At 33.1% G+C, this 18,577-nt stretch overlaps 1 protein-coding gene across 1 annotated transcript in view; it reads right to left on the bottom strand.

The window, feature by feature from the left end:
- Positions 1-310: 310 nt before the first annotated feature.
- slc17a7b (solute carrier family 17 member 7b) overlaps positions 311-18,577 on the bottom strand; it is a 38,762-nt gene continuing 20,495 nt past the window's right edge. The window contains exons 10-13 of the mRNA XM_058375872.1: positions 2,407-2,517; positions 2,084-2,211; positions 1,053-1,122; positions 311-927 (exon numbers count right to left, since the gene is read on the bottom strand). Of these exons, the coding sequence (XP_058231855.1) occupies positions 638-927; positions 1,053-1,122; positions 2,084-2,211; positions 2,407-2,517 (599 nt within the window). The 3' untranslated portion in view covers positions 311-637. The remainder of the gene's footprint in view (positions 928-1,052; positions 1,123-2,083; positions 2,212-2,406; positions 2,518-18,577) is intronic.

Below are 18,577 nucleotides of genomic sequence, written 5' to 3' on the forward strand. Positions count from 1 at the left end.
ACAAGAATCCATGTGCTTGTGTGTGTGTGTGTGTGTATAAACTATACAAGAATCCATGTGCTTGTGTGTGTGTGTGTATAAACTATACAAGAATCCATGTGCTTGTGTGTGTGTGTGTGTGTATAAACTATACAAGAATCCATGTGCTTGTGTGTTTGTGTGTGTATAAACTATACAAGAATCCATGTGCTTGTGTGTGTGTGTGTGTGTATAAACTATGCAAGAATCCATGTGCTTGTGTGTTTGTGTGTGTATAAACTATACAAGAATGTGCTTGTATCCATAATTTAATTCTTTAATATTTGAAGTGTAAATATACTTTACACAGAAAAGAGAGAAAACACACTTGTTATTCTGAAAATTTTCTTAACAATAAAAAATAATAACTTGTGATATTGTTTACAGATAAAAGTTACATTGATCCAATTATTATACATTGTAATTATTACAATATCATCCCTAGCTAAAATCATAACACACACATACACACAATTTTAATTTTCCTTCAGTTGTGTTGCATTAACCCAACTTTTCTCCTCAGACAAAAATGTAATTCCATTGTAGATATTTTCTTTATTTCTCTCTCTATATATTCTCTCCCTCTCTCTCTCTTTCCCCCTTCCATCTCTCTCTCTCTCTATCTTAACTCTCTCTCCTCCTCTCCTCCATACAGGTAGCTGTTCATTCCATCTGGCTGAACATATTCCTTTGTTTTGTTCCACTCAGAGGTCCAACTGACCCCTCCCCCAGCAAGAGCTCCCCTGTTTTGGTCCTGTGTGTGGGCGGTGGCCCCATATGCCCCGCTTCCTGTTCTGTACAGTTCCTCTGTCTCATTGGCTAGCTCATCTTCTCCCAGAATCCCACACTTCTCCTCGCTCGTTCTCTCTGGCTCCGCCCAATCCTGCTTCTCTCCAGAGGCAAAAATCCCTGCGGCAGAAGTAACATCACTGTCATTATATCATCATTGACATCATTACTGACATCATCACTGACATCATGATCGAGGAAAATGAGAGAAATGAAAGGATGGAATGAAGGTATGAACTACAGACCATAGAAGATAACACCACCATAATGAACCAAGGAAGCAATGAGGAACACATACTGCCACTCCTCTCGTGTCTAAAGAGAGATGGAGAGAGCGCGAGACAGAAGGGGAAAGAGATTCGGAGAGACAGACAGACAGACAGTGGAGAAATGTATGTGTTTGTGTTATAATGAGTGAAAGATAAAAATAAAAGAGTGACAAAATGATGGAGCATTGATCCACACGGTGCTTAATGGGTGAAGCTGTAACAGAAAATCAGAGCACAATCCATCAGATTCATCCTGCTGAAGGAGAAGGAACCAGAAATGTTCCCATCTGAACTGAGCAGCTGTTTCTGTGTGATCTGCACTCCACATTCAGTTTGTTGGAATTTACATCAGAGCAAATGAGTCTTATTGCATTGGGGAGGTTCTTCAGTGGAGCAGTAGATCCATGCTGGAGCGGACTAACATCCATATGGAGCAGACTAGCATCCATTATGGAGGAGGAACCCTACACTGACTCAGGTACTGAGAACTTACTCACTTACTTAGTTTCTAAGCCAACATGCTAATCAGCCAAACACATACGGAGACTTCTGATGTGTGTTATTTAATGTATTATAGTTCATATATCCATTTACACTTACACACACACACACACCACCCCCAGGGTCCTACTTGCCACTGCTCCAAGAGGGTCTCGAACTGGGTCTCCAGCATGGGAGTGAGGTTTAAAACACTGCACAACCTGCTGCTGGCCTCTGTTTCACACGAACACACACACACACACACACACACTTATTACTTTTTACTTATAAATATGACCAACAGAATGAGTGTCTGTGTAACTGGGGGATGTGGTGTTGGATTACTGATCAGAAGGTTCTGAGTGTGAATTCCAGGTCCACCAAGCTGCCACTGCTGAGCCCCATGAGCATGGCCCTTATCCCTCTACTGCTCAGTTGTATATAATGAGATAAAGTTGCTCTGAATAAGGGGGTCTGCCAACCGAATGCAAGAAATGTAGTGTGTGTGTGTGTGTGTGTGTGTATACCTTGTGTTTAGTCATGGCTCCCACTATGAGAGGACACACCATGCCTGATAAAGTGCCCACGCCATTAGAGATGCCCATCAGGATGCTGGCATAACGCGGAGCAATGTCCAAATGATTCACATTAAACCCTGAAGAGAGACACACACACCTTTCAGCCCTAAACACCCTTAACTTTAACACCCTTAACACCTAGACACTAAAAATTTATATTTATTCAAAGTCTGGTTCTAAAGCTAATTATCTGCATTTTCAGCTCCAGATTCAGTTTATTCACATCACCTGCATGCTCTCACACTTCTGCTCAGGTTTACTGGAGATTTTACCTGAAATGGCGAAGCCACTGAAGCCCACAGCAAGGACCAGGAACGAGATGGCCACTCCTTTAGAGTGAGAAAAACCAACAACCAACAGGAACGTAGCCTCCAGTCCAAATCCTACACACACACACATACACACACACACACACAGGGTTCCTTTTATCAAAGTGTACATGTAGAACAAGTCCTCAGTTTATAGATCAGAGCCACAGAGCAGTGAGAGAACTGATATTCATCACACACTAATCTAATACACACTAATCTAATACACACTAATATAATACACACTAATCTAATACACACTAATATAACACACTAATATAACATACCCACACTAATCTAATACACACTAATATAACACACTAATATAACACACACTAATAAATCACATACTAATATAACACACACTAACATAACACACACTAATATAACACACACTAATATAACACACACTAACATAACACACACCCACACTAATCTAATACACACTAATCTAACACACACTAATCTAATACACACTAATCTAATACACACTAATCTAACACACACTAATATAACACACACCCACACTAATCTAACACACACTAATCTAACACACACTAATCTAATACACACTAATCTAACACACACTAATCTAACACACACTAATCTAATACACACTAATCTAATACACACTAATCTAACACACACTAATATAACACACACCCACACTAATCTAACACACACTAATCTAACACACACTAATCTAACACACACTAATCTAATACACACTAATCTAATACACACTAATCTAACACACACTAATATAACACACACCCACACTAATCTAATACACACTAATATAACACACACCCACACTAATCTAATACACACTAATATAACACACACCCACACTAATCTAACACACACTAATCTAACACACACTAATCTAATACACACTAATCTAATACACACTAATCTAACACACACTAATCTAATACACACTAATCTAATACACACTAATCTAACACACACTAATATAACACACACCCACACTAATCTAACACACACTAATCTAACACACACTAATCTAATACACACTAATCTAACACACACTAATCTAATACACACTAATCTAATACACACTAATCTAACACACACTAATATAACACACACCCACACTAATCTAATACACACTAATATAACACACACCCACACTAATCTAATACACACTAATATAACACACACCCACACTAATCTAACACACACTAATCTAACACACACTAATCTAACACACACTAATCTAATACACACTAATCTAATACACACTAATCTAACACACACTAATCTAACACACACTAATATAACACACACCCACACTAATCTAATACACACTAATATAACACACACCCACACTAATCTAACACACACTAATCTAACACACACTAATCTAATACACACTAATCTAATACACACTAATCTAACACACACTAATCTAATACACACTAATCTAATACACACTAATATAACACACTAATATAACATACCCACACTAATCTAATACACACTAATATAACACACTAATATAACACACACTAATAAATCACATACTAATATAACACACACTAACATAACACACACCCACACTAATCTAATACACACTAATCTAACACACACTAATCTAATACACACTAATCTAACACACACTAATCTAATACACACTAATCTAATACACACTAATCTAACACACACTAATATAACACACACCCACACTAATCTAACACACACTAATCTAACACACACTAATCTAATACACACTAATCTAACACACACTAATCTAATACACACTAATCTAATACACACTAATCTAACACACACTAATATAACACACACCCACACTAATCTAATACACACTAATATAACACACACCCACACTAATCTAACACACACTAATCTAACACACACTAATCTAACACACACTAATCTAACACACACTAATCTAATACACACTAATCTAATACACACTAATCTAACACACACTAATATAACACACACCCACACTAATCTAATACACACTAATATAACACACACCCACACTAATCTAATACACACTAATCTAACACACACTAATCTAACACACACTAATCTAATACACACTAATCTAATACACACTAATCTAACACACACTAATCTAATACACACTAATCTAATACACACTAATCTAACACACACTAATATAACACACACCCACACTAATCTAATACACACTAATATAACACACACCCACACTAATCTAATACACACTAATCTAACACACACTAATATAACACACACTAATCTAACACACACCCACACCAATCTAATACACACTAATATAACACACACTAATATAACACACACCCACACCAATCTAATACACACTAATATAACACACACTAATATAACACACACCCACACCAATCTAATACACACTAATCTAACACACACTAATATAACACACACCCACACTAATCTAACACACACTAATCTAATACACACTAATCTAATACACACTAATCTAACACACACTAATCTAATACACACTAATATAACACACACTAATCTAATACACACTAATATAACACACACCCACACTAATCTAATACACACTAATATAACACACACTAATCTAATACACACTAATATAACACACACCCACACTAATATAATACACACTAATATAACACACACCCACACCAATCTAATACACACTAATATAACACACACTAATATAACACACACCCACACCAATCTAATACACACTAATCTAACACACACTAATATAACACACACCCACACTAATCTAACACACACTAATCTAATACACACTAATCTAATACACACTAATCTAACACACACTAATCTAATACACACTAATCTAACACACACTAATCTAATACACACTAATATAACACACACCCACACTAATCTAATACACACTAATATAACACACACCCACACTAATCTAATACACACTAATATAACACACACCCACACTAATCTAATACACACTAATATAACACACACTAATCTAATACACACTAATATAACACACACCCACACTAATATAATACACACTAATATAACACACACCCACACCAATCTAATACACACTAATATAACACACACTAATATAACACACACCCACACCAATCTAATACACACTAATCTAACACACACTAATATAACACACACCCACACTAATCTAACACACACTAATCTAATACACACTAATCTAATACACACTAATCTAACACACACTAATCTAACACACACTAATCTAATACACACTAATCTAATACACACTAATCTAACACACACTAATCTAATACACACTAATCTAACACACACTAATCTAATACACACTAATATAACACACACCCACACTAATCTAACACACACTAATCTAATACACACTAATATAACACACACCCACACTAATCTAATACACACTAATCTAATACACACTAATCTAACACACACTAATCTAACACACACTAATCTAATACACACTAATCTAACACACACTAATATAACACACACCCACACTAATCTAATACACACTAATCTAACACACACTAATCTAATACACACTAATATAACACACACTAATCTAATACACACTAATATAACACACACACACACTAATCTAATACACACTAATCTAACACACACTAATCTAATACACACTAATATAACACACACCCACACTAATCTAATACACACTAATATAACACACACTAATCTAACACACACTAATATAACACACACCCACACTAATCTAATACACACTAATATAACACACACACACACACTAATCTAATACACACTAATCTAACACACACTAATCTAATACACACTAATATAACACACACCCACACTAATCTAATACACACTAATATAACACACACCCACACTAATCTAATACACACTAATATAACACACACTAATCTAATACACACTAATATAACACACACCCACACTAATCTAATACACACTAATCTAACACACACTAATCTAATACACACTAATATAACACACACCTACACCAATCTAATACACACTAATATAACACACACTAATCTAACACACACCCACACCAATCTAATACACACTAATATAACACACACCCACACCAATCTAATACACACTAATATAACACACACTAATCTAACACACACCCACACCAATCTAATACACACTAATATAACACACACCTACACCAATCTAATACACACTAATATAACACACACTAATCTAACACACACCCACACCAATCTAATACACACTAATATAACACACACCCACACTAATCTAATACACACTAATATAACACACACCCACACTAATCTAATACACACTAATATAACACACACCCACACTAATCTAATACACACTAATCTAATACACACTAATCTAATACACACTAATCTAATACACACTAATATAACACACACCCACACTAATCTAATACACACTAATCTAACACACACTAATCTAATACACACTAATCTAACACACACTAATCTAATATACACTAATCTAATACACACTAATCTAACACACACTAATATAACACACACCCACACTAATCTAATACACACTAATATAACACACACCCACACTAATCTAATACACACTAATCTAACACACACTAATCTAATACACACTAATATAACACACACCCACACCAATCTAATACACACTAATATAACACACACTAATATAACACACACCCACACTAATCTAATACACACTAATCTAACACACACTAATCTAATACACACTAATCTAACACACACTAATCTAATACACACTAATCTAATACACACTAATCTAACACACACTAATATAACACACACCCACACTAATCTAATACACACTAATCTAACACACACTAATCTAATACACACTAATATAACACACACCCACACTAATCTAATACACACTAATCTAATACACACTAATCTAACACACACTAATCTAACACACACTAATCTAACACACACTAATATAACACACTAATCACACACTAATCTAATACACACTAATCTAACACACACTAATCTAATACACACTAATATAACACACACCTACACCAATCTAATACACACTAATATAACACACACTAATATAACACACACCCACACTAATCTAATACACACTAATCTAATACACACTAATCTAACACACACTAATCTAACACACACTAATCTAACACACACTAATATAACACACTAATCACACACTAATCTAATACACACTAATCTAACACACACTAATCTAATACACACTAATATAACACACACCTACACCAATCTAATACACACTAATATAACACACACTAATCTAATACACACTAATATAACACACACCCACACTAATCTAATACACACTAATCTAATACACATTAATCTAATACACACTAATATAACACACACCCACACTAATCTAATACACTAATCTAACACACACTAATCTAATACACACTAATCTAACACACACTAATCTAATACACACTAATCTAATACACACTAATCTAACACACACTAATATAACACACACCCACACTAATCTAATACACACTAATCTAACACACACCCACACCAATCTAATACACACTAATATAACACACACCCACACTAATCTAATACACACTAATATAACACACACTAATCTAACACACACTAATATAACACACACCCACACTAATCTAATACACACTAATATAACACACACCCACACTAATCTAATACACACTAATATAACACACACTAATCTAATACACACTAATATAACACACACTAATCTAACACACACTAATCTAATACACACTAATATAACACACACCCACACTAATCTAATACACACTAATATAACACACACTAATCTAATACACACTAATATAACACACACCCACACTAATCTAATACACACTAATCTAATACACACTAATATAACACACACACACACTAATCTAATACACACTAATATAACACACACCCACACTAATCTAATACACACTAATATAACACACACCCACACTAATCTAATACACACTAATATAACACACACTAATATAACACACACCCACACCAATCTAATACACACTAATCTAATACACACTAATCTAATACACACTAATCTAACACACACTAATATAACACACACCCACACTAATCTAATACACACTAATCTAACACACACTAATATAACACACACCCACACCAATCTAATACACACTAATCTAATACACACTAATCTAACACACACTAATATAACACACACCCACACTAATCTAATACACACTAATCTAACACACACTAATATAACACACACCCACACTAATCTAATACACACTAATCTAATACACACTAATATAACACACACCCACACTAATCTAATACACACTAATCTAACACACACTAATCTAATACACACTGATATAACACACACCCACACTAATCTAATACACACTAATCTAACACACACTAATATAACACACACCCACACCAATCTAATACACACTAATCTAATACACACTAATCTAATACACACTAATCTAACACACACTAATATAACACACACCCACACTAATCTAATACACACTAATCTAACACACACTAATATAACACACACCCACACTAATCTAATACACACTAATCTAATACACACTAATCTAATACACACTAATCTAATACACACTAATCTAACACACACTAATATAACACACACCCACACTAATCTAATACACACTAATCTAACAAACACTAATATAACACACACCCACACTAATCTAATACACACTAATCTAATACACACTAATATAACACACACCCACACTAATCTAATACACACTAATCTAACACACACTAATCTAATACACACTAATATAACACACACCCACACTAATCTAATACACACTAATCTAACACACACTAATATAACACACACCCACACCAATCTAATACACACTAATCTAATACACACTAATCTAATACACACTAATCTAACACACACTAATATAACACACACCCACACTAATCTAATACACACTAATCTAACACACACTAATATAACACACACCCACACTAATCTAATACACACTAATCTAATACACACTAATCTAATACACACTAATCTAACACACACTAATATAACACACACCCACACTAATCTAATACACACTAATCTAATACACACTAATCTAACACACACTAATATAACACACACCCACACTAATCTAATACACACTAATCTAATACACACTAATCTAATACACACTAATATAACACACACCCACACTAATCTAATACACACTAATATAATACACACTAATCTAATACACACTAATCTAACACACACTAATATAACACACACCCACACTAATCTAATACACACTAATCTAACACACACTAATCTAATACACACTAATATAACACACACCCACACTAATCTAATACACACTAATCTAATACACACTAATCTAATACACACTAATATAACACACACCCACACTAATCTAATACACACTAATCTAACACACACTAATCTAATACACACTAATATAACACACACCCACACTAATCTAACACACACTAATCTAATACACACTAATATAACACACACCCACACTAATCTAATACACACTAATCTAATACACACTAATCTAACACACACTAATCTAACACACACTAATCTAATACACACTAATCTAACACACACTAATATAACACACACCCACACTAATCTAATACACACTAATATAACACACACCCACACTAATCTAATACACACTAATATAACACACACTAATCTAATACACACTAATATAACACACACTAATCTAATACACACTAATATAACACACACACACACTAATCTAATACACACTAATCTAACACACACTAATCTAATACACACTAATATAACACACACCCACACTAATCTAATACACACTAATATAACACACACCCACACTAATCTAATACACACTAATATAACACACACTAATCTAATACACACTAATATAACACACACTAATACACACTAATATAACACACACACACACTAATCTAATACACACTAATCTAATACACACTAATCTAACACACAATAATATAACACACACCCACACTAATCTAATACACACTAATATAACACACACTAATCTAACACACACCCACACTAATCTAATACACACTAATATAACACACACCCACACTAATCTAATACACACTAATATAACACACACTAATCTAACACACACTAATATAACACACACCCACACTAATCTAATACACACTAATATAACACACACCCACACTAATCTAATACACACTAATCTAACACACACTAATCTAATACACACTAATATAACACACACCCACACCAATCTAATACACACTAATATAACACACACTAATCTAACACACACCCACACCAATCTAATACACACTAATATAACACACACCCACACTAATCTAATACACACTAATCTAATACACACTAATCTAACACACACTAATCTAATACACACTAATATAACACACACCCACACTAATCTAACACACACTAATCTAATACACACTAATATAACACACACCCACACTAATCTAATACACACTAATCTAACACACACTAATCTAACACACACTAATATAACACACACTAATCTAACACACACTAATCTAACACACACTAATCTAATACACACTAATCTAATACACACTAATCTAACACACACTAATATAACACACACCCACACCAATCTAATACACACTAATCTAATACACACTAATCTAATACACACTAATCTAATACACACTAATATAACACACACCAACACTAATCTAATACACACTAATCTAATACACACTAATATAACACACACCCACACTAATCTAATACACACTAATCTAACACACACTAATATAACACACACCCACACCAATCTAATACACACTAATCTAATACACACTAATCTAATACACACTAATCTAACACACACTAATATAACACACACCCACACTAATCTAATACACACTAATCTAACACACACTAATATAACACACACCCACACTAATCTAATACACACTAATCTAACACACACTAATCTAATACACACTAATATAACACACACTAATCTAACACACACTAATCTAACACACACTAATCTAATACACACTAATCTAACACACACTAATCTAACACACACCCACACTAATCTAACACACACTAATATAACACACACCCACACTAATCTAATACACACAAATCTAACACACACTAATCTAATACACACTAATCTAACACACACTAATCTAACACACACTAATCTAATACACACTAATCTAATACACACTAATCTAACACACACTAATCTAATACACACTAATCTAACACACACTAATCTAACACACACCCACACTAATCTAATACACACTAATATAACACACACCCACACTAATCTAATACACACTAATCTAACACACACTAATCTAATACACACTAATATAACACACACTAATCTAATACACACTAATATAACACACACACACACTAATCTAATACACACTAATATAACACACACCCACACTAATCTAATACACACTAATCTAACACACACTAATCTAATACACACTAATATAACACACACCCACACCAATCTAATACACACTAATATAACACACACTAATCTAACACACACTAATCTAACACACACTAATCTAATACACACTAATATAACACACACTAATCTAACACACACTAATCTAACACACACTAATCTAATACACACTAATATAACACACACTAATATAACACACACCCACACTAATCTAACACACACTAATCTAATACACACTAATATAACACACACTAATCTAACACACACTAATCTAACACACACTAATCTAATACACACTAATCTAACACACACTAATCTAACACACACCCACACTAATCTAATACACACTAATATAACACACACCCACACTAATCTAATACACACTAATCTAACACACACTAATCTAATACACACTAATCTAACACACACTAATCTAACACACACTAATCTAATACACACTAATCTAATACACACTAATCTAACACACACTAATCTAACACACACTAATCTAATACACACTAATCTAACACACACTAATCTAACACACACTAATATAACACACACCCACACTAATCTAATACACACTAATATAACACACACCCACACTAATCTAATACACACTAATCTAACACACACTAATCTAATACACACTAATATAACACACACTAATCTAATACACACTAATATAACACACACACACACTAATCTAATACACACTAATCTAACACACACCCACACTAATCTAATACACACTAATATAACACACACCCACACTAATCTAATACACACTAATCTAACACACACTAATCTAATACACACTAATATAACACACACCCACACTAATCTAATACACACTAATCTAACACACACTAATCTAATACACACTAATATAACACACACCCACACTAATCTAATACACACTAATCTAACACACACTAATCTAATACACACTAATATAACACACACCCACACTAATCTAACACACACTAATCTAATACACACTAATATAACACACACCCACACTAATCTAATACACACTAATCTAATACACACTAATCTAACACACACTAATCTAACACACACTAATCTAACACACACTAATCTAATACACACTAATCTAATACACACTAATCTAACACACACTAATATAACACACACCCACACTAATCTAATACACACTAATCTAACACACACTAATCTAATACACACTAATATAACACACACTAATCTAATACACACTAATATAACACACACACACACTAATCTAATACACACTAATCTAACACACACTAATCTAATACACACTAATATAACACACACCCACACTAATCTAATACACACTAATATAACACATACTAATCTAACACACACTAATATAACACACACCCACACTAATCTAATACACACTAATCTAACACACACTAATCTAATACACACTAATATAACACACACCCACACTAATCTAATACACACTAATATAACACACACTAATCTAATACACACTAATATAACACACACCCACACTAATCTAATACACACTAATCTAACACACACTAATCTAATACACACTAATATAACACACACCCACACTAATCTAATACACACTAATATAACACACACTAATCTAATACACACTAATATAACACACACCCACACTAATCTAATACACACTAATCTAACACACACTAATCTAATACACACTAATATAACACACACTAATCTAACACACACTAATCTAACACACACTAATCTAATACACACTAATCTAACACACACTAATCTAACACACACCCACACTAATCTAACACACACTAATATAACACACACCCACACTAATCTAATACACACAAATCTAACACACACTAATCTAATACACACTAATCTAACACACACTAATCTAACACACACTAATCTAATACACACTAATCTAATACACACTAATCTAACACACACTAATCTAATACACACTAATCTAACACACACTAATCTAACACACACTAATATAACACACACCCACACTAATCTAATACACACTAATATAACACACACCCACACTAATCTAATACACACTAATCTAACACACACTAATCTAATACACACTAATATAACACACACTAATCTAATACACACTAATATAACACACACACACACTAATCTAATACACACTAATCTAACACACACCCACACTAATCTAATACACACTAATATAACACACACCCACACTAATCTAATACACACTAATCTAACACACACTAATCTAATACACACTAATATAACACACACCCACACCAATCTAATACACACTAATATAACACACACTAATCTAACACACACTAATCTAACACACACTAATCTAATACACACTAATATAACACACACTAATCTAACACACACTAATCTAACACACACTAATCTAATACACACTAATATAACACACACTAATATAACACACACCCACACTAATCTAACACACACTAATCTAATACACACTAATATAACACACACTAATCTAACACACACTAATCTAACACACACTAATCTAATACACACTAATCTAACACACACTAATCTAACACACACCCACACTAATCTAATACACACTAATATAACACACACCCACACTAATCTAATACACACTAATCTAACACACACTAATCTAATACACACTAATCTAACACACACTAATCTAACACACACTAATCTAATACACACTAATCTAATACACACTAATCTAACACACACTAATCTAACACACACTAATCTAATACACACTAATCTAACACACACTAATCTAACACACACTAATATAACACACACCCACACTAATCTAATACACACTAATATAACACACACCCACACTAATCTAATACACACTAATCTAACACACACTAATCTAATACACACTAATATAACACACACTAATCTAATACACACTAATATAACACACACACACACTAATCTAATACACACTAATCTAACACACACCCACACTAATCTAATACACACTAATATAACACACACCCACACTAATCTAATACACACTAATCTAACACACACTAATCTAATACACACTAATATAACACACACCCACACTAATCTAATACACACTAATCTAACACACACTAATCTAATACACACTAATATAACACACACCCACACTAATCTAATACACACTAATCTAACACACACTAATCTAATACACACTAATATAACACACACCCACACTAATCTAACACACACTAATCTAATACACACTAATATAACACACACCCACACTAATCTAATACACACTAATCTAATACACACTAATCTAACACACACTAATCTAACACACACTAATCTAATACACACTAATCTAATACACACTAATCTAACACACACTAATATAACACACACCCACACTAATCTAATACACACTAATCTAACACACACTAATCTAATACACACTAATATAACACACACTAATCTAATACACACTAATATAACACACACACACACTAATCTAATACACACTAATCTAACACACACTAATCTAATACACACTAATATAACACACACCCACACTAATCTAATACACACTAATATAACACATACTAATCTAACACACACTAATATAACACACACCCACACTAATCTAATACACACTAATCTAACACACACTAATCTAATACACACTAATATAACACACACCCACACTAATCTAATACACACTAATATAACACACACTAATCTAATACACACTAATATAACACACACCCACACTAATCTAATACACACTAATATAACACACACCCACACTAATCTAATACACACTAATATAACACACACCCACACTAATCTAATACACACTAATCTAACACACACTAATCTAATACACACTAATATAACACACACCCACACTAATCTAATACACACTAATATAACACACACTAATCTAACACACACTAATCTAATACACACTAATCTAATACACACTAATCTAACACACACTAATCTAACACACACTAATCTAATACACACTAATATAACACACACACACACTAATCTAATACACACTAATCTAACACACACCCACACTAATCTAATACACACTAATCTAACACACACTAATCTAATACACACTAATATAACACACACTAATCTAATACACACTAATATAACACACACACACACTAATCTAATACACACTAATCTAACACACACCCACACTAATCTAATACACACTAATATAACACACACCCACACTAATCTAATACACACTAATCTAACACACACTAATCTAATACACACTAATATAACACACACCCACACCAATCTAATACACACTAATATAACACACACTAATCTAACACACACCCACACCAATCTAATACACACTAATATAACACACACCCACACTAATCTAATACACACTAATCTAATACACACTAATCTAATACACACTAATATAACACACACCCACACTAATCTAATACACACTAATCTAACACACACTAATCTAATACACACTAATATAACACACACCCACACTAATCTAATACACACTAATCTAACACACACTAATCTAATACACACTAATATAACACACACCCACACTAATCTAACACACACTAATCTAATACACACTAATATAACACACACCCACACTAATCTAATACACACTAATCTAATACACACTAATCTAACACACACTAATCTAACACACACTAATCTAACACACACTAATCTAATACACACTAATCTAACACACACTAATATAACACACACCCACACTAATCTAATACACACTAATCTAACACACACTAATCTAATACACACTAATATAACACACACCCACACTAATCTAACACACACTAATATAACACACACACACACTAATCTAATACACACTAATCTAACACACACACACACTAATCTAATACACACTAATCTAACACACACTAATCTAATACACACTAATATAACACACACCCACACTAATCTAATACACACTAATATAACACACACACACACTAATCTAATACACACTAATCTAACACACACTAATCTAATACACACTAATATAACACACACACACACTAATCTAATACACACTAATCTAACACACACTAATCTAATACACACTAATATAACACACACCCACACCAATCTAATACACACTAATATAACACACACTAATCTAACACACACCCACACCAATCTAATACACACTAATATAACACACACCCACACTAATCTAATACACACTAATCTAATACACACTAATCTAATACACACTAATATAACACACACCCACACTAATCTAATACACACTAATCTAACACACACTAATCTAATACACACTAATCTAACACACACTAATCTAATACACACTAATCTAATACACACTAATCTAACACACACTAATATAACACACACCCACACTAATCTAATACACACTAATATAACACACACCCACACTAATCTAATACACACTAATCTAACACACACCCACACCAATCTAATACACACTAATATAACACACACCCACACTAATCTAATACACAGTAATCTAACACACACTAATCTAATACACACTAATCTAACACACACTAATATAACACACACCCACACTAATCTAATACACACTAATCTAACACACACTAATCTAATACACACTAATATAACACACACCCACACTAATCTAATACACACTAATCTAATACACACTAATCTAACACACACTAATCTAACACACACTAATCTAACACACACTAATATAACACACACCCACACTAATCTAATACACACTAATATAACACACACCCACACTAATCTAATACACACTAATATAACACACACTAATCTAATACACACTAATATAACACACACTAATCTAATACACACTAATATAACACACACACACACTAATCTAATACACACTAATATAACACACACTAATCTAATACACACTAATATAACACACACACACACTAATCTAATACACACTAATCTAACACACACTAATCTAATACACACTAATATAACACACACCCACACTAATCTAATACACACTAATATAACACACACCCACACTAATCTAATACACACTAATATAACACACACTAATCTAACACACACTAATATAACACACACCCACACTAATCTAATACACACTAATATAACACACACCCACACTAATCTAATACACACTAATCTAATACACACTAATCTAATACACACTAATATAACACACACCCACACTAATCTAATACACACTAATCTAACACACACTAATCTAATACACACTAATATAACACACACCTACACCAATCTAATACACACTAATATAACACACACTAATCTAACACACACCCACACCAATCTAATACACACTAATATAACACACACCCACACTAATCTAATACACACTAATCTAATACACACTAATCTAATACACACTAATATAACACACACCCACACTAATCTAATACACACTAATCTAACACACACTAATCTAATACACACTAATCTAACACACACTAATCTAAT

This window comes from Hemibagrus wyckioides, linkage group LG01 (genome assembly GCF_019097595.1).
Source record: "Hemibagrus wyckioides isolate EC202008001 linkage group LG01, SWU_Hwy_1.0, whole genome shotgun sequence".
In the NCBI taxonomy this organism is placed as follows: Eukaryota; Metazoa; Chordata; class Actinopteri; order Siluriformes; family Bagridae; genus Hemibagrus; species Hemibagrus wyckioides.